Here is a 20,288-nt window from a genome sequence, read left to right on the forward strand (position 1 = left end):
TGCATGCTTTAGGCCTTTGTGCCACAGATACCATGCTTTTCCTTCGTTTTATTAGTGAGATCACTTCCATGACTGCTATGACTGGTTTCCAAATAACAGTAAAGCTACGTGCACTGGTTTCTGCTCTCATGCCGCAATGTGCTTTCTCTCCAAAAGCCGAAGGATGCTCAGATGTCCTTCCCATAGAGACCCGTTGTTTGCAGGGCTGAAGTGTCAGGCAAGCTCAAAATCAGTGAGAGGTGCGGTATTACGTGATGGGATGTGGCAGAGCACAGGATCTCCTTCCTTCCCCTTTTTTTCCCCTCATAAGCAGCAAGCTGCTAGGTGGGCCAGGCCTGCCATACAAGCCCTGCATGCATTGTGTAGGTTTTTTGTGTTGGTTTCAGAGGTCATTTTGTAAGTGGAGTTTGTTTATCATTAAATAGTTTTTATGCTGATGAATTCCATGTGTTTTAGTTAAAGTGCTAATACAAGCAGGCTTCTGTTTGTAAGATGCTGCCTACTTGTGCTCTTGCATGTTGTGTTGAGGGCAGGTGCATCACTCTGCTCATCTCAGCTTTCCAAGGGTATGCTGAACTTTTTCTTCCAGAATTTTGGATGGATGAGTTGTTACGCCAGCAAAGCAAGGTTTAAAAACATAATTCTAGGCGACACATTATTACCAAGATCTACTTAGATACCATCCCTGCGGTGCTAAGTGTGTTGATTCTGTGGTTTTCTGCAATCAGTGCATTTCCCTTTAGTGGTAACCACAGAAAATTACCCTGGGTTCATAGTGTAATTGAAATTTTGAGGCTAGAGGGTGAAGCTGTTGACTTCCTCTGCAAATAGAATGGGGCAGTGCTCCTAGTTGAGGAAGAACAGGTCTTCACCAGTGCTACAGTTGTGTTTTGCATACTGTTTGTTTTTGCCATAAAAAGTTTCTTTTATCCTGTGGTTAAGAAATAAAAAGGTTTTCAATTCCAGTGTTAAGGAAGAATTAAGTATCATGTCAAGTCTCTTTCATGCCACGAGTAATTGCTCATTATATATGGACAAATTCAGACACCTGGCTTCTGGCTGTTGATCGTTTAGACGGGCATTACAGTAGTGCTTACTTTTCCATAGTGCTTTTTATACTCTGTCTAAAAATACATTCAGTTGTCTGAACTCTAGAAACAGGTGAGATTTCAGATGTACTCCTTTCTTCAGCATATAACACATTGCTGCTGGTAGCATCTGTCTAGTCAGCATTTCCCTATTCTGAATTTCTTTACGAGATGTTTGGTCTGCCCATTGCTGGGGTAGGAACCGAAGCCCTCACGCTCTGTAAATGCAGCTCCAGGAGCTATGTCCTGTAATGTTAGGTGCAGCGGCACCTTTTGCTGTGCCTATATTTTGGGAGTTGGAGTTTTTCTGTACAGAAAAGCTTTCTTCAGTTATTTTTTGTTGCTTTTTATAGACAGATGGAAAATGGAGGGAAAAGTGGAGTTTAACCAGTTGGAAAATGAATGATGATCAGAAAAACTTGTCTTTTGTTCCACCTGCACTCATGTAATTTTTGACAAGAATAGGGCTGCAGGCCCTTCTTGACTTAATCACTCTTGATGTTTGTGGAGTTATAAAGAATTCACACTAACACAAGGAATGAAATGTATTAAACGTGCTAGCCTCCAGTACTGCAAGTTTCCTTGTTACTTCTGATGAGAAAATCACAATTCCTACATTGCTGTAGGACAGCAATAATACTGCAGGGTTATGGAAGAAATATGAATAGAGAATGATTTAATGTCCCAAAAAAGTTCTGGAATGTGGCTTGTGTAATAGCTGGATGGGGAAGGAGCGGAGGGCAGTACAGCTGAAAATGCAGGGCCTGTGTTCTTTGGGCAAAAGACATGGTAGGAAAGGAGTGATGTAATGGAGTGAAGTAAAGAAAAAATAAAAATATCTTGAGTATGTTTTTTTGTGCATGCCATCAGTCTGCCCGCCTGTTAATTTCTCTGCAGTTACTCTTGAACTCGTTGGCCAATTTTGGCCAAATGCAAAGGCAGCAAAGGAGATAGGAGGTGCCTGGCGATGCAGAGCCTGTCAGTAGCTGGGTGGAAGGCAAACTCGGATTAATGCTTCTTGCTGAAGGTGAGGAGGAAAGCTGGTGGCCGGGCAGCACAGGAATGACTTCAGCCTAGCCAAAAAAGTTATTTTTTCCTCCCATATGGGGGAAGAAAGGCAATGAGGGGGAGATCCGAGATGCATGAGTCCAAAGTCAGTTCTGTTACTCATGTGGTAACTTGATATTTTAAATTTGTTGTTAAAATAAACTTTAAACCTTCTTAGAATTCCAAAGCTTGCTGGAAAAATGTTGAATTGTTTTAAAGTGCATCTTCTTCTGAGCCAATCCATCTTTACATGAAGTAGTGAAAGGGCAAAAGCTTACGCAACGGTGGGGAAGAGCTTTGATCAAGTGCACGCATCTCATCCAACAAAAAATGCTGGAAACAATTAAAGGTAGTTTCAGAATACCTCAGATGACTGAGCTGATAACACCGAGCAAAGCTGGGCTTGGTCTACATGAAAAGGTGATGGAGAAACTGAAGTTAAATTTGGAATTTTGAATTTCTTCCAATTGCCTAAAGAGATTATTAGACAGGTGGCATTTATAGAGCTTAACATTTGAGTTATTTTTTCAAAGTAAAGACTAGGGTTTGAACCTCTGCAAGCACAGTGTATGGAAGCAAGGCTGTAGGGTTTAAATTCAAATTTTATTGATAACCATGATGTGCAAAGGACAGAGGTGTTTGACTTCTGTTTGTTTGAGGTGCCTTATCTTCAGCCAAACGGGAGTAAGGCAATAAATTGAGTCAAAATTTTATACTAGCCTCTGGGACTGAACTCACTTAAATTTGGGAGCAGTTAGAAAATGAGCCAGACATAACAGTCATGGAGGTGACTCATTAATTAAGCTTTTTTTTTTTTTTTTAAATTATATTTTAATTCTTCCACCCCTACGAGTGACAAGTGGCAGCACTTCTTCCTCTGCTGGCTTCTGTAGCTGTAGCATGGTACTGGTTCTTTGCACTGCATTCATTAGGTTGCCCGTAACCAATATGACAAACTGTTCAACAAGTCCTCAAAATCTAGCCCGTAGCTTACATATGCTATTGAATACGTTTAAACTTTATTCCCTTACAAAACAGAAATAGAAGTGCAGATGTGAGGAATGTTGCTCTGCAGTACTCCAACATCCCAGAAGCTGTCCGTGGGTACGGGGACGGGAACGTGCCAGCAAAGCAGCCCTTGCTTCCCCCTCGGCGAGCTGTGGGCTTCCAGTCAATGGCAGAGTCTCGTCAGGACTCTCTTCTTACACGTTCCCCAGCTGTAAGAGTGATAGCGTTGTTTTTTTTAAATGTCATCTTTTTAAAACTTGCTTGAAAGTGTGTGTGCTGCCGTACTGTTTAAGGGTGGTGCTTCAAAGCCCGGGGAGTAATGCGGGGCTGTTGGTGCTTCAAAGAGGCACCTTGCTATATAGCATTCAGGCTGCGTTAAAAACGTGCCAGTTGTGCTCAAGCCTGAAATTTATGAGGCCACAGGTGGGAACAGCAGAGAGGCGTTTGGAAAGGCTCCTGGGGAGAGTGCTTTGAGGTCACTCGTGGTGTGGTGGCCAAGGAGAGCGTTTGGGATTCCTGGGCCCCACAGGCTGCAAAGTGGCTGCACTCACCAAGGCTTTTTTTTTTGTTGGAAGCAGAATAAACTTGTAATGTCTTTTATTTCTTGACATGAAAATGGTGTTTGCTTAATGATTATAGTACTAAGATCCTGGTCTCTTCTTTTGCCTTTGTTTTTCTTTTTTTTTTTTTTTTTTTTTCCTACATGGCTACATTTGGAGCAATAGAGGAAGTAAAAATGATAGCATTGTATAAAGTTAGACTTCAGCTTTGTTTTGGAGCTTACCCCTCTGCCTGACAGCTCTGAAGCGTCACTTCTTGCTCCACCAGAGGACTGCCTGCCAGCTGAGGGAAGAGGAAGGCAGGGAAGAGGGAAGGCGAAGGAGAAGATTATTTTGCAAGCTGAGAAATTCAGGTTGCTTAACACACGCTCTGGTAATTTTATTTTAATGAAGATTTTATTTCTTCATTTTAACTGGCTTCAGAAGGAGCTCAGCTAGTTTAACGGTATATTAAATGAGGCTTCTGAACTTTGAAATCTCTATTTGGTGTAGAGGAACAGTCTGCTGCAGATTATTATGCCCCGTGGGAGGTGGAAGTTGTGTTTTGAAGCAGATCACCTAGTGGAACCCTGAGATCCTTACATACCAACTCAACTCTGGATGTTTTATTGACAGTGTCATAGCATTGAATAGCTTTTGTTTGTGCCAATGGTGATAATTTTTAATTTTGACTGTAAAACTTCTTACAGTCTTTATTTGAAGAATGCATGAGTACGCCTTTATTCATATCAGGCTGGCAGAATGCCTTCTGATGCAGTGTGAGATGAGGCTTGCTTTTTGGGATCCTATTGCAGCTCAAGCAGTTCTCTGTTCCTGTCCCTTGGTACACAAACACCTCAGCCTCCTGAGCATCCCACAGGTGAATAAGAGGATATTGGGCTATAATTTAAGGTGCTTCACTGGGGTCACACTTGGTGATTAGCTTCATCCAAATTATCCAAATCTTCTACCTAGAGATTGCTAGATTATCGAGAAGACTTAACTGTATTATAATAGATTTGCTGTGTAAATAAATGTCCTGGTGCATTTAAAGGATTTTCTTTATAATCACCAGAGCTAAGACAACGTTTTCCCTTGTGTTTATATATGCACTAATGTACATAAGGAGCTTCTCAAAATGCAAGTTTCAGGATTCTGAAGCCCAGTGTTGGTCAGGCAAGTAACTTAGCTCTGCCTTTGGGCTGGGAGCAGAACATAGCAGAGCTGGTCACACACAAGCACAGCACAGCGAGGAATATGGAGACAACGGGAAGTACCTCTGTGAGAATTACACCCCTGGGAGGGTTCAAGCCAGTCTCGGCGTCTTGTGTGTTGAGATAGGATCATAGCACTGAGCCTTTCAGTTCTGCTTCTGTACTGTTGTGGTAGATGCTAGAAGGCTGTACCAGCAGGAGCGTACGTGTTCAGCTGTAAACAGAAAAGCTTCACTGCAAGAAAGTACTTCTGCTGTTGCTACCAAAGGCATACGAGCTGATGTGGTGTAGTTTAAACACTTTTACCATTGTTCCTGGGGAAGAAAAAATCAAAACTTTCTTGCTCTCTAAGCTAACAATGACTGCATCCTGGTGTACTGCGTACAGTGTGTTTTCTGGAGACACACGTGCAATCTAGACGTGCTTAGTAATGCAGCTTGCAGTCATCGCTTTCGTGATGACAAATTCAGTGTATGTTACGGTGGCGGTAAGCATTGTGCTATTTTTGTCCCAGTGTTTTGGTCTGGCACGAAAAAGTAACCATGGAGAAAAAGCTCAAAATAAGTCATGGTGCGTTTCTTGGTTTTGTGGAGATAATGTGAAATAACCAGGTGAAAAGACTAATGCAACTTAGCGCACAGTTAGCAAATACTCTTGCAAACACGATAGTTTGACAAAACCTTTGTGTTCTCACAAATTTCATCTTGTTAACGTGGCAAATGCTACAGAAGTGCTTAATGGTATTGTTAGATGAAGAGGAAGAGAGAATGCATTTTGTATCGCATCGGAAACAGAAGTTGGTTGGAGTAAGAAAACACCAAAATAGTTTACTGACAATGGCTGATCTCCAAGCAAGTGGGCAGTACTTCAGCTTCACTTGTGAACTGGTAGCTCAAGGGAAAAGACATTTTCTCTCTGCCATGACTCAATCGAACAGCCTTCAGATCAATATTGGTGCCCCATCTCCTCCTTGAAAAGAAACAAGATGATGGGGAAAGTGTACAGGAGTATCTCCCTAACTCTTCAAAAATCCTCTTGCATCCAAATTGATGAGGACCTCATTCTGCATTAGTAATGTCTTCTAAAATAGTATTAGAAACAACTCAGTGTGATTTGGAAACTGATTTTGTTTGTGGGGGGTATTACAGAATTAATCTCACAAATAAGTATTTTGATTCATCTAATGAGCTTATATGTTGATTAAAAAGTAAAACTTGCATTCCTGCAGAAATAAAACTGCATTTATGCTGACCTCAGTTACTTTCTTTTGCTCTTGATTTCTGATGGAGCAGGGAGTATTAAGTCCCGTGTATTTCGTGTTTTTTTTGGTGCTGGGGTTACTAGGAGAGTTGTACCAGACTGGTAGGAACGCCTTACAAAGCCTGACTGGTGCTGTACCAGCTGTCCTACACTTGCATTTCTTTCCCCCTGGGGATATCTGTTGTGTTTATAGTGTTCTTAGCTGTATTGCATCCTAAAAAGAAGCTGCTGCAGAGGGAAGGAAACACCAGATTTTTTCAATATGGAGAGAGATGTTTTTGGTATGTATTGTTTTTTTTTTTTTTTCTTTTTCTTTTTTTTTCTTTTTTAGTGTTCATTGCTTTTGATAAGAATTCCAGTGATAGGAAAGAATTCAGAATGGAAATCATATTTCAGCCTCTTCCTGCTCTTGACTCGTTTTGTAAGAGCTTTTCTAATTGTCAGTCTTTTGAGCCAAGCAATGGAAATAGTGTCTCTCTTTTTTTTTTTTTTTTTTTTTTCCCAGACATGCTTTTCCTTTTTGTTCTTATTCACTTCTTAATTTCATTGACTAAAACGAGCCGGACTTCCTCTGGAGCTTCACCATCCTCATTAAGAGTCTAGACCGTGTTGGCAACCTCAAACACGTTTCAGATGCTCTTGAAGTTCTTTCAAGTGGCCACTGTGCAATTGTAGTAGCTAAGGGGACCCCGAAGGCTTCTACCTCATCTGCCTTTGAGACAAGAGTGAACAAAACTTGGCCTTTCTAGGACCTTGTAGCTTCTGGTGAAAATAATTGCTTTCCAGGCTTGAAAACATTCTCTGATGTGGGAGAAGGGAGGAACCAGGGAAGATGCTGTCTGCATTTGTTGCTTGTGCATGTGCATAATTTATTTTCATTTAGAAGCCACTAAAATGCCATTGTAAGGAAGAAATCATTAGTTACTGTGTGCAGAGCACCGCAAAGCCCTCGTGGTGATATTGTGTGGTAGTGCCCATGATATTCCTGTCACTGACTGCAGGAGTGCTGGTCCCGGACTGGATAGGTGAAGTAAGTAATAACTTTGCTTGTAATAGGACTTTCTCAGTTCACTTGCGTTCTCCGTCCAGTCATCATTTCCTAAAGTACATTTTCCAAGCCTGACTCTAAAAGATAACCTTAAGAGTCATTTTTATGTATTAGCTTATGTAAAAATACACAGTGCATTCTTGCATAGGAACGCCCTGTCCTGAGAGTCTGACTAGAATTATGCTGTTGGCTTAAGGGGGGAGAAAAAGGGTTTTCTTCATAAAGGATTTACCTCTTCAAGGAGTTTGGTACTCCAAGTACTGAACTGTGTGGCTTGGGACCTGTAAGCCAGTAGCAGGCAGGATCAGGCCAGTTCCATCACCTGGTGTCTCTCCTCTCACTCCTCAAATACCAAACGATGCAATACCAAGGCACTTAGGCATTGATTGCTAGTTGCTACCAGTGTGAACTATTATTGCTTGATCCTAAACCTGATCCTTTTTGACGATGGGATGAAACAACAGACTTTGTGGCAGGCAATCTTTGAGAATATGTGAGGCTTTGGATAGATATTTTTTTTTTTTTTTAGTTCATAATTTCAACTTAGTGCATAATTGAGCTTCAGCAGTTTTATATTCTTGCAATTTTAAGTGGTCTCTTCGTTATTTTATGTGGACCATAAAAGCTGTAAAACTTGAAAACCCTGCTTAAATCATCTCTGTCATTGTCATCTTCTTTCAATCAAAGCTTAGTGTCTGGCAGGGAGCACCCTGGGCAGGTGAATGCTGAGACCTTTGGAGCCTGCTGCCCTTGGTATGTGTCCTCTGTCATTCTCTGCTGGTGTGAGTGCATCTTTCAATGCTGTGTTGACCTTTTCCTTTTCATACTCCAGTGTGAAAGTCAGTGTGGAAGCCGTGTTCTTAAGTTTTAACCAAAACTATCCACAGCTTTAAAAAGAAAAAGTTTACAATAGGTTATATTGATTTTTTTGATCTTTTTTTTTTTTTTTTTTTGAGGAAGGCATTAGTAAATTGTGTGTTGAGAACAGAAAGGGAAGTGCTCTGTTTACTGTGTGCCTCCTTGAAGGCAATTCCATAAATTCCTGTGCAGTTGCACAAGAGTCTTCAGAGCAGAGTCTTCTCAGCAAAACTGTGCCTAGGAGAAGTACAGAAGGGCTTCCAGCAGACATGGAGCAGTAATTTGCAAAGAAAATTGTTCTGTTCTGAAATGAGGTAGGAATTGAGCAATGCTAAGCTAGTGGAATTTGATTTAACCTTGTACCAGGAAGGAGGTTTTCTTGTAAGTAGGAGCAATCATCAGGCTAGTTGGAGATTGTCAGGAATGGTTTTCAGTACTGGCAGATCAAATTTACAAGGACACAGGCTGGTTTAGAAGGGAATTTTAAGAAAGAAGTGATTTTAAGGTTTTATTAAACCAACTTAACTATTGAGGGTGCCTCTCTTGTAGCAGTTCCTGATCTCATCCTGTATCTACAGGACTTTAAATGAAGACTCAGGCTTGCAGAAACTTCAGTCCTTGTCTCATTCCATGCCCATTGAAGCATTTTGATACCGATTGCTGGTGACAACAAATTCAGGCCCATCCTGACTGTTTCTGAGAATGTTCTCCTATTTCTTTCTGTTGTAATTTGTTTTTATCTGAAGGATTTAGAGACTTCAGTGTGAATTGCAGTAAGTATTACATAAGCCCTGGCCGGACTGGGGGGTTGTGCAGGTCAGAATTTCCTTAAAACTTTGAAAATTAATGCCAAAAAGTTACAGGTTAATAATGGCTGTTGATTTTATGGGAAGAGGTATACAAACTTGGTTTTTGAGGCTTGACTGACTGACTTTCTTATATCAAACTGTACAGTAGAGTTATAAAATACGGTGTTGGCTATTTACTAGGAGTTTGAGTACTTCAGAAGGAATAAATACTGGATAGTACTTTATTTGTCTTAAAGTATGTAATACTTTTTATATGTAATAAGGAGACTGTTGCAGACCAAGACACTGCTTTAAAGCTGGCTGATGGCTTTTGGTATGAAGCAGCAAACCTGTCTCAGATTTCCAGATCTCCTTTTCCTTCTTCCCTCCACCCTGTGCAGCTGATGACCGCGTTTTTCCACAGTGCAGCCGCTTCTCAGCCGCGAGCTGGCTGCCCCTCGAGGTCCGCCAGCATCCCTGCCTGCCGCTCCCTCAGGCTGCCAGCTCCTTCCTGGATACTTCACGGCCTCGCTCTGCTCTGGCATCTCTGCAGGATCCCCCGCTCAGCAGGACCTTCCCAAACATCCCCCCTCTCCCACATCTCTCAGCCTGAGACGCTTAGGATGTGTGCCGTGAGGAAGTCTGCCTGTTCCACCTAGTAATAGTTGCTAAGCAGGACATGTCTTCCAGCCTCTTGTCAGCACCGGCTGCTTCAGTGCTGGTTGCTTAACTTGTACAAGGAGTTTTTATGCTTTTAATATCTCAAGCCCTTTTCCCAATTTAAGTATTTTTTTTTTCTGAGACCATATTCATTTTGTGCAGTGTCACATTGATACTGCTCTTCTCCCTTTTTCGTAATTACAGTGATAATAGAAAAGCTCTGCCTTTTACACCTTAAACAGCATAGATTTGTTGTACACAGCTGTGTCCTGGCAGTCCTCAGACTCCTTGTGTTGGTGAGAAGGGAAGAGGTTTGCTTGGACCCTGGCATTAATTCCCAGGGCCCTTGGGAGGAGAAATTAGAACAAGTTTTTTGTTTGGTTCAGTTAAAACAAACGAGACCTTATTTGTATAACGCCTGCAAAGTTACAAGCTGCTACTTGGCCAAGCCATTTGTTTGGCCCTTGTGTACGAGTTTGTTTTACTTCCAGACTGCTTTTGTAGCATGAATTTTCTTTCACATTTGAAGTACTTTTCAGTAGTTTGGCTGTTACTAAAGCAGAGGGTGAATTGGCCACCTGGTCCTGTTGCCCTTGCTCAACACTTTCTCAAGACTGAAAAGTCTTTGGCATATTACAGATGTTCTTCCTTGAGGCAGTGCATGAATGCTGATGCAAGCAGGATGCTTCCCTCCTGCTCATCCACATTGCTTCTCTTGTATTTTCCTAAGATGGGTTGGGGGGGAAGCTGAGATTTGTGCCTTGCAGGGCTCTTTCTGCTCCTTCCTCGGCTTGGGGTCAGTGCTGGGGTCCTTTCTTGTCACTGAGCAGGTGCTTGGGGCCCTAACGTGCTTTCAACAAATAACATCCTAGTTTAAAATTGTTTGGAGCTACAGCTGATGCATCAAACTGTCTGACTTTCTGAAAGGTTTGTTAGCTAGCTGTGGTGTTTAAACCGCAGATTAATTAAAGGTGTTTCTGTGCTGTCAGCACTCTGGTGGTTTAAAGGGAGCCTGCCATTTAAGAACATGAAGGTGATGGACCTCCATGACTTCTGTGAAACTTGGGCAGTTCTCCTGGCTGCTGAAAAGTTGCTTGGATCTCCTGAAAAGCTTTTGGATCTCCTGAAAACAGTATCCATCATCGTCCTGAAAAGCTTTCGCATCTGCTGAAAACAGTGTCCATCATCGTAGCTGTGCCTAAGCAGGTTTAAGATTTACTATATGAATTATTGTTCTCATTTATTGAGATTCAGACTGTTAGCAGCAGCAACAGGAAAAAAAAATCCTAAAAAATGTCACTAAAGGAAATACAAAAAGGTACACTCAAACTGTGCTTGTTCTTATTTCCCTCTTTTCTTTTTTTTCCCCCTCCCAAGAATGCATAATTTGACAGTCTCGGAAGTGTTGTTTTGAGGAACGTTCGGCAGTTCTGTCAGTTTATCTCGCTGAGTTGACACATGGCTGGGGTGGGAAGGGAGACAGAGCAGGAAGGAAGGTCCTTGTTCCTGAATGTCATTACTGCATAGCTCTCGCATCCTCGAGCAGCACGCAGCAAAAGCTGAGTCAGAGCACAGCAGCAGTCTGAGCAGTCTGCGCTATAGCAGGACATGGCCCAGTTCAAGATTTTGGACTGCGTGATCAACCACAACTGGAGCTTCATATGCAACCTCTATTGTGCTTGGAGTGGCCAGGTCGGTTGTTTTCTTATCCTTACATATTTTAAAAATGATAATATAATTTATTTGGGGGGGGAAGGCTCTAGTCCATCTATTCCCCTTCCCTCCCCCCCCATCCTATGGAAAGGGTAGAATTAAAAGTATTGCCGTGTCCTAAGGCATTTGCTAGAGTTAGTGGCTATATAAAACACGCTTTTAACTATATAAAAGCTTTATTTTAACACTTGGAGTACTTTAGGTTGTTCTGGTAGAGTCTTGACCTTTGAGGGAGATTTGCTTCAGGAATTGCACAAAAAGAAATGTATTGCATACAGGAAAGGGGAGATGTGCCAGGGTCATCTGCAGTGTGAATAAATTTAAAGCTGATTTTTTCCCCAGCTTTAATGGGACTCAAACGTCTTGGCTGTTTGAAAATACTTTATCATGAATGTGAGGGAAAATAGGGTGAGGGGAGGTTTTTTGTGTACTTTTTGTGAACATGCAGGATAAAATAAATGACCACAGGATGTTATTCAGTCCTTAATATGGACAGCTGTAAGTCTAATTGACTTATTTCCTGCATAACTGGAGGGGAAAAAAAAAAAATGTCTGGATTTTGAAAGCTTGTTTGTAAATAGAATCCACTTACTAAGGATTTAAAATAGTGCTATGCTGTTGTAATACTACTTTCAGGGTACCCTAGATGTTACCCGTATTTCTCACAGATCATTTAGTCACTGAGGAGAATTTATTGTGTTCTTCTACAATGTTAAAGGGAAGATGAGAGCTTTAAAAAAGAAAAAAAAAGTTGCAGTTTCGGTACAGTAACTAGAGGCAAGTGATTCAGAAATATTCCCACCAGATATTCCCACTTTTTTTGAGTCATCTTCTTAATGTTATAGGTTAAAAGAAGTCTGTTCTGTTGAGACAAACTGAGGCTTTCTTCCAGTCTTAATTTTCAGATGCTGCCCTGTCTGAGTTTGATCTAGCTTGCTTACCTAGGTAAGAATTCACCTGTATAGACAAACTCAACCTGGCTGATAGCTTCCTGTACTTCAGAAATCAAGAAGCAAGAAAATGCCTGGCTCATGATGTGAGCAGTCCTGTGAAGTTTTAAAATGAGTTTGGCATAAGTAGGGGGAAGGGAAAGGGGCACTTTGGGTGTGTATTTGTGTGTGTGTGTTTGGTTTTGAGTAACAGACTGAAATGAACTGCTAAGACCCAAAATAATAAGCTAAGAAAACCAAACCACCCAACAAGGCAGATTTCACATAATCCAAAAGCTGTATTATACCAAGCTGGTAAGAAAACCAGGCCTTAGGTCAACATACTTGAAACTACTTGCATGCTTAAAGTAGAAATGTTGCTGAACTGTTTGTTTTTACTATTTTTTTTATTAGATAAGTAGAATATATGATTGCTGTGTGTGCTCTTTTTCTTCCCCTGAAAGTCAAATAGCTGCAGACTGCACATTTTAGTGAGTTACTGCTGTTTTTTTCCTTGAAATGAACTTGTTCGTTCATTTACGAGGTATTACCTCTGAAGAAGAGACCAATTGAGGTGCACATAAGAAGTGAACACCGTCAGCCCTGGAGAGAGATGCATTGTGCTTTGTGCAGCAGTGTTGCTTTCCAAATTCCCCACCTAGCATTGCTGGAGAAGCCTGCTGGTGAGAACGGAGGTGGGTGACCTGTGCAGTTGGAGCTAGCAGCTCCTTCTGAGGTGTAACTGCTCCAGTTTGGCACGTGGTGTCCTTGAATTAGCAGGAGCTATGCAGCTTCTTCGGTGATTTTCATCCATTCTGACCCCAGTAAACCATCAGGGGAGTGAATTACAAATTGTCATCCGAGAGCTGAGCTGAAGGCTTGTCTTGTGAGACAACATATTTCCTCCTAAATGGCTGTCAGAAGCGTATATCCAAGGAGAAAATAAAAAAGAGCTTAATTGCTTGTTTATCGCTAATGATTTCTTGAATCAGATTACAGAGTTGGTCTTCAGGGTTGTTTAGTTTGTTCTGCTGGCACACACCCCGCTCCTCTCCCCCAGTGTGGAGTTCCCAAAGTTTGTTTTTTAGAACAGGAAGGGAACAAATACGTAAGAGGCGGGAATGTCAATACGTGCCCACCGTGTTAATACAGATTGTACAAGAAGTACTTCATGGTGCAGCGTGAGAGCTGCTGTAACGGGAGGCAGGTGCCTTTTGGGCTCAGATACAGCAAGGTGCTGTGTGTATTAGCGTGTTGTGTTTTCAAAGAACATGCAGAGGTCAGGACTAAATTAGAAATCTGAGTCAGAAATCGTGTTCTTCAATGAAAAATGTCAGCTTTTAGCCCAGACCTTGGCTGGGATTGATGGCTGTGTGGCTTTCACAGGGTGATCCATGAATAATAAATCAGAAGCCTTCTCGTCTCACAGTAATGAGTACAAAGCCAAACTGGATTAATTGCAGATTTTCATCTTTCTGGGACAGCTTCGTTACTTCCCATCTTTCTTAAAATCTGTTCCTGCGGAGTAGTGACATGTCTGCTTTTCTGTGTTATCAGTGGTGGTCTGGTGGAACATGGGACAGATCTAAAGACTGGGAGTCTCATGGGCCATCTAGAACTTCAGCATGAATGCAGACTGAGAAATAGGCAAGGAGCAGCAGGTAGAAAGCTTGAATCTGTATGTGGGGATGTGTACGTGGGGTCACAGAGGCTGCCCCAGCAGCGTCGTAGATGATTAATCTGGTTTGAGGAGAGCAGGTCTTCCCAGGTCCCTGTGGGCTCCAAATTCCTACCTGACCAATGCCTGCCGTACTGTTTTCTTTATTTTATTGCTGCATCCTAGCCTCTAAAAGTAACAATAATGTGCTTTCAGCCATCCGAATACTTCATCTCAGGTTTCTCAGCCAAAGGCAGGTGATCTGCAGAGTTCCATCAACTCACAGCTGGTCACACAGTTCCCTTGCATGGAGTGCCTGGCCATTGAAGCCGCTGGGCTTGGAGGAACTTCCACTGACATCAACACAGTCTTTTAGAAATAAAGTTGTATGTTGTGGCATTCTAGCTGCCAAGATCTTTTCAATTTTGCTTTAACTGGAGTTCATTATCACAGCCTTTTTCTGTATGGCACTGTACAGGAATGAGACGGTGCAGTGCAGGCTCAGTGATCGCAGCGCCTTCAAGCCTGAGGACGCAGCAGCACTGCATCAGCTGCTGCACTGCAGCTATTCCCTTCCTCTGGAGAATCTCAGATAACATTAAAAAAAAAAAAAAAAAAAAAAAAAGCTTTTCAGTCTTCTGAATATGTCACTTGGAGGATGAAATAACAAAGGTGGTTGCATTCCTTTCAGATACTTGCAGCTGATAACAGTTTAGAAATGTGATATGTTATCTTATTGTACTCCTCTGTTTATCTCCTGCCTTGGGGAGGGAGGGAATATGATAAAAATCTCGTCTCATAGCAGTGCAGGGTGTAATGTTTTCAGTTTTGTTGAGTAAAAGGTGTAAAATCACTGCAGGAAATAGCTGGTGGCTTTACTCACTGTGGGAATTCACGCTGCTGTTGGAGAAACATTTGTAATGTTCCCAACTATGGGGAAGTAACTCAGCAACAGTGAGCAATTCAAGCCGTAGTAATAGGCATGCAAGGACAAGTAGTTCTTAAAAAAGCAAGTGAATTTTTGTTAAAATAGATTTCCCCACTGCCCTCCACCCCGTTCTCCAGACAGATACAAATGTGGATTTAGTCATTGGCATTTGCCATTCTTACTGACATGTTCGCTGCAAACTGTGAGGAAATAACTCAGGTTGCTTATGATCACACAGTAAGGCAGTGTATGAAAGCTGCTGGATTTGCAGCTAAACTGAAAATCCTATGGACAACTTTCTCCTCTTTATCCTCTTAGTGATACCTCATCTCTGTTGACATACAGATTTCAGATTTTTTTTTCAAGTTAATGACTTCACAGTCTTTTTTTAAGCAGCTTTCTAAGTATTATATCTTAGTAAATTAAATTGTTCACTGAAAAAGCTGCTTTTCTGTCCTATATGCGCAGCAGATTACAAATTTAGAGTTTGGAAATATTTTAACACGAGTTATGTAGCTTTGCATCTACATTTGCTGATTTATGCACAAACCTTTTTCATTCTGAGTGTAAGGCTTTTAATACTAGCAGTGTGTTAATTTGTGCATTATATACTGTATTCAAATATCTTAAAACATGGGACCAGGATTATATTTAAGTGGTGTGTTTGTGCCTGCAGGAATTTATTATTTTCTGTATTTACCCAGTGTTAAAGCTTGTAGCTTTAACTATATATCTAGAGGTGGCTGCTTTTGAGGGGGGAAGCTGTGTATTCAGGGATGTAAAGAATCTTGAAACGTTGCCTTACAAGTTTTGTGGTGTTTTTGAGCTGTGTTCTCTGTATTAAATCTTTCTTAGGAAGTTTAGACTTGATCTGAGTAGTTCTTCCCTCAAGTCAGTTCTTAAAACTCTTCCCATGAGATGAGGTAAATCTTCTGCCAGCAGGACTGAATCTGAAATGGAAGTGAGTTGCTATATTTAGGGTGACAATCTGCATTTTGACATTGCGGGTCAATTCCCTGATCTTCCAATGGCTTCCTTTTGGCATGGGGCAGGTCAGACATTCATGTCGCACGTGAAACAAAATTCTAAGTAAAACTGCAGCATTGCAAAGCTGAAGGTGTTCAGATCTTAAGCCTGAACTACTTGGGATACCAGCAGTTATGACAATGCATTTATGCAGACGAAGTGGTGCAGCTAGTCTTCTGATTTCCTATCTTTAAAGCACGAATGAGTCTATTTATTTTGGAAAGATCAGTAGCTTCTCTGAGAAGATCAGCCTCATACCTGCATTAGAGAGCAGCGTAAGGTGTGTTTCTGTCCCACCGCCGAGCCCACAAAGCAAAGCCCTTGCTCAGCGTTATAGCTGCAGCATGGAGTAGCCAAGTCCAAGTCCAGAGGTTTGCTGGAGGGGCAGAGAGGCTGTGGAAAAATGGGTGCTCTCTTGGCTGGTTTAGACAGGGTCCTGGCAGAGCTGACGATTTGTTTCACCAAGCCATAGCCCCTGGGTACGGCGAGGAGAAACAGCGTGAGCTGGAGGAAGTGTGTAGGTGGTTTCATGGCTGCCTTCAACGCTGTGCTGCATCTGATTATTGAAATGGGCTCAGAGTGAATCAGGTTTTATCCTCTGCGGTGATTTCGTTTTTCTTAAGAGCTTCTGCAGAACTATTCAGCGTGTGTGAATAGGTATGCCATAACAGAGCCTGGTGAAAACGTAGTGAAAACTATGGTATGTGGTGTGTCTGATAAAGTCTGCGTTAGTCCAGAAAGCAAAAAGAGTATACAGACGTGGTCCAAGCTAGCTCCTAATTGTGCAGTTACACACTTGGCTGGGGATGTTGGCAATGAGAGAACTTACTGTTCTCTCCCCATTTGTAGGAAGCGGAGAGGGTTGTGGACGGCTTGTGGTCTTGGGTCTGTCAGAAAGCTCCCCTAGGCTGAACGAAGCAGCGTAAGGCAGCCGCTGACAGGCTGTGACTGTGCAACCGCTCTCAATCACTTTTGTCAGACTACTAAGACAGTTTTTATCATGAGTGGAGTAACCTCAAACATTGCTTTGACACTAAGAAAGTTTGCTTTCTCAGTCTCCTGTCTCTGATATTTCCAGATCAGACTCTTAAGGTAAGGACAAAGCATTTCCTATTCTTAACAAGCAGAGGCAGAACAAGTAGAGAAGGAAAAGCTCTGATTTAGCTAAATTAAGATCACATGACATTTTGCTGTTATGCTACCAGCCCTGCAGATGTTTCCTTTCTTTCCAGTTTAAGGAGGATGTAGCTGTTAAGAGGGGAGGCTTTTGCTAATGAGCCTGTAAGAAAACAAGGAAGCTCTCAATTTCTTTTTTGTTTTTAATGTTTTTCTGCCTACATTTAATACTATGAACTGTGTGTTTACGTGTATTATTCTAAATACCAATTGCAAGATATGAGCAAAAACAACGTGGAAACAGTTTGCATCTCAGTCCCGTGAAGTAAATCCCTGTATTTTACCTCTGCTTCTTGGTGTGGTATTGCTTGAAATTGTGGAAAGTATGAGCTAAATGCATTTATTTGGACTTAATTAGGTTTTGAAAAGATTGTAGTTAAAGCATTATTGTTTTACAACATGGAAAAGCTACTACAAATGTGTATGTATATATATATCTCCACATATACATATATTTATATGGATGCACACACAATTTGGTATATTTTTGTAGTGTGTATATGTGCGTGTTAAAATTAAAACCCTTTAGTTAAGTGCTAAACTTGCAAGTGTCTGATACTTAAAGGAGGATAGTTAGTGTTCATCAGATAGTTAGTTTGTGTTCATCTAGGTAATGAAGACACTAGGTGCTAACTGCAGAAGTTTTGAGTCAAGCTTGAGTTGCGATGGAGCACTAGTCATGCCAAACCTGATCTTGCTCTTGGTGAAGTCAAAAAAAAAAGCACAAAAAAATCCAGGTATCAGAACTTTTGTACAAGAAAACCAGAGCCTGCTCTGCATAAAATGCTAGTTCAGCTCTAGCCAGAGTGAGTAGGGTTGTGCTCTCCCTGCTGTAAAGTAGGAAAACTGTTTCTGGATCTCCCCTGGCCTGGAGAGCTGTGTGCTCCTTTCATTCAAGCAAGTAGGCCCAGCTGGGCTCCCTTTAGAGCCAGTTGGTGTTGCTGCATTTAATCCAGAGCCAGGAAAACAGCACACTGAGAACTTTTCGGTTAACAGAAGTGCCATTTTGGTGATCATCCTTTTTCAGATTGTCACGTGTCCGTGCATCCTTGAGTGCTTTGCCAGCGTAAAGCTAGTTATTTATGTGTTGCAATGGAGGGACTTGATTTCAAATGGAGAAGATGGAGTTTTTCAGCTACAGGCTTCCTCCGACCCTTCTTGTTTTCCTGTATTGGATCTCAGGGGGGAAAAACTGTGATTTAAATGTGGGAGTATTTTAAGGTGAGGGAGAAAGGCAGAGGTTGCTGCAGGTAGCCTTTAGCTTTGCTTTCCAGGTCTTGTGGAGTAGGGATGAGACTGACATAAGCATCAACTGTTTGCTTTGCAGAGCAGCCTTCTGTGAGCAGTAGAGCACAGTAAGGCAAACTTCAGCTTGGGGAACGAGCTGCACGTGTGGGGGTTTTTACTGTTTGTTATTTGGTGTGTGCCTCGACCTTTTTGAGGACTGAAATCCTCTCAAAAATGCTATTTCTCCTTTGATTGTGCTTACTGCAGTGGCAGTTACAGAAGTACACAGAAGCAGACGTCCGTCTGTCCGTCTCCTTCCACCCAGAGCAGCTCTGCACGCTGCACGGCAGCGGTGATGTCTCCTTCCCTGTGCGAGCAGCCATCTGCTGCGCTGGCACAGGCTTTGGTTTTGAAGGGTTGCAGATTTCCCACTTCCTTCATGCTACTGGAGCTGTCGTATATTGCTCTCTTGAGCCTTTCTCCTCACCTGGCCTTGGTTTGAGGACATTGCTAATGTGTTTTATTAGGTTGGGTCATTCACTTCTGAGAAGTTTCCAAGTGTGTGTGGTGTGCTGCTGATCTCTGCTGCAGGCAGGTGCCACGGCCTTCAGTGTGAATTAAAGGATTATCCTAGGCCCGATACTTCGTCTGGGTGGGGTTCATGTTCCTAGAAGGAGGTGGCAGGTTTGCTGCCAGGGCTGTCCCATAGCAAATACCTGAATTGGCTCTGGTTGTTCCCCCAGCACTGACCTGTCGCTGTGGCCACCTGGGCAGAACATTGAAACAACAGAGCCTGGCTCCTGCAGGTGGCCTGCCTGCCAGGCCTTCACTCTCTGCAGTGCTCCTTGCATCTTTACTGCCTTGCTCTGAAGCATCTCAGCTCCTTATGGCCATCAGCAAGACCCTTAGGAAGGCTGAGTGGGGGACATCTGCCCACAGAGACTGCCTCACCCCTGCTGGTCACTGCTCAGGGCCCGACTGCCCAGGCCAGGCGAGGGGCGCGCATGAGAAACGGCATTGCCCATCTTTGCCCTCCAGTTCCTAGTAGTTTGTTTTTGTTCTCCTGGTTGGACTGACACCATTCTTTGTAATAACTGTCTGGAGTCACAAAAGGTTCAGATCTCGTTTTGGAGAGCTGGTTGAGTTTGCTGGCCTTCCCAGTTCCTGCGTTCTCCTCAGGAGCAGTGTTGGTGCTGGGGAGCCTCAGCGGCCATCCTGCACTCCGCCTGTAAAAGATGAGCGGGTCCCCTGGGGACACACGTTCTCCAAGCCGTGATCTGGAGAAGTCATGCTCTGAAGGCCGTTTTTTCATTATTTTTTTTTTCCTTCATGAATAGCTTCTGTGAAAGAAGAGCTGTGCCTCCCAGTTCCAAAAGCAGGCTGTCTTTTGCTATTAGCAGTTGCCCTGAAGAGAAGGCCCTGTCTGGGCTGATTTTATCTACCTCTGTGAGTGCTGTTTACTAACAGTTGCATGTGATGACTCATGCTCCATTTATCTCCACATCTCTTTTTTTTTTTTTTTTTCTCTTGTGGTGAGAGCAGTTTTGCAGCTGTTTGATTATTTGAGCTTTGAGGGCTTGTTTACATCTTCATTTCCAGTTTCAGGTGCTTTGTGGCAAGACAGCCTTCTCCTGGTACCTGCTGGAAACAGGCTCGGCATTACTCTCATTGGGCATCTGAGTCCTTCCTGCAGCTTTCTTAAATACATATAGCACTAAAATGCACAGGATGGAGTCAGGTACCTTCGAGTATCTCTTGCTGAACTTCTTACTAGGCCCAGCACTGTGTGTTGGGTGGGCTCCATCTCCTCATGGCCCATTCTGCGAACATGGAGCAGTACTGAGGGATGTCCTCGTGTAAGAAGAGCTTTCCTCTTTTGTGCTTCAGTATGTTTACGTGCCTCAAGCTGCTCAGCTCTTCAGTTGCTGCTGATTATGCTGTTACAGTATCGTTCCTGTAGATAAAGACTTGTTCATCCTGAACTACTTTCACTCCAGGCTGCTATGTTGCAGTCACGTCTACTTTGAGTGTTACTAAAAAGTACAAGTCGGTATATAGTAAATGTCAGCAATTATGCAAGTTTATTGTATGTGCTGATGTTTTTTTTTTATTTTTTTATTTT

The 20,288-nt window shown here is 42.4% G+C and overlaps 1 protein-coding gene across 5 annotated transcripts in view; it reads left to right on the forward strand.

The window, feature by feature from the left end:
• ARHGAP21 (Rho GTPase activating protein 21) overlaps window positions 1-20,288 on the forward strand; it is a 117,959-nt gene that overhangs the window by 19,224 nt on the left and 78,447 nt on the right. For 3 of the 5 annotated variants that reach the window (XM_082754164.1, XM_082754168.1, XM_082754166.1), the window contains exon 1: window positions 11,083-11,202. The exons of the other annotated variants lie outside the window; for them this stretch is intronic. In XM_082754164.1, the coding sequence (XP_082610290.1) occupies window positions 11,119-11,202 (84 nt within the window). In that variant the 5' untranslated portion in view covers window positions 11,083-11,118. Of the gene's footprint in view, window positions 1-11,082; window positions 11,203-20,288 lie in introns of those variants that run through there. 5 annotated transcript variants of the gene reach the window in all.

This window comes from Aythya marila, assembly GCF_965140915.1.
Source record: "Aythya marila genome assembly, chromosome: 2".
Classification (NCBI taxonomy): Eukaryota; Metazoa; Chordata; class Aves; order Anseriformes; family Anatidae; genus Aythya; species Aythya marila.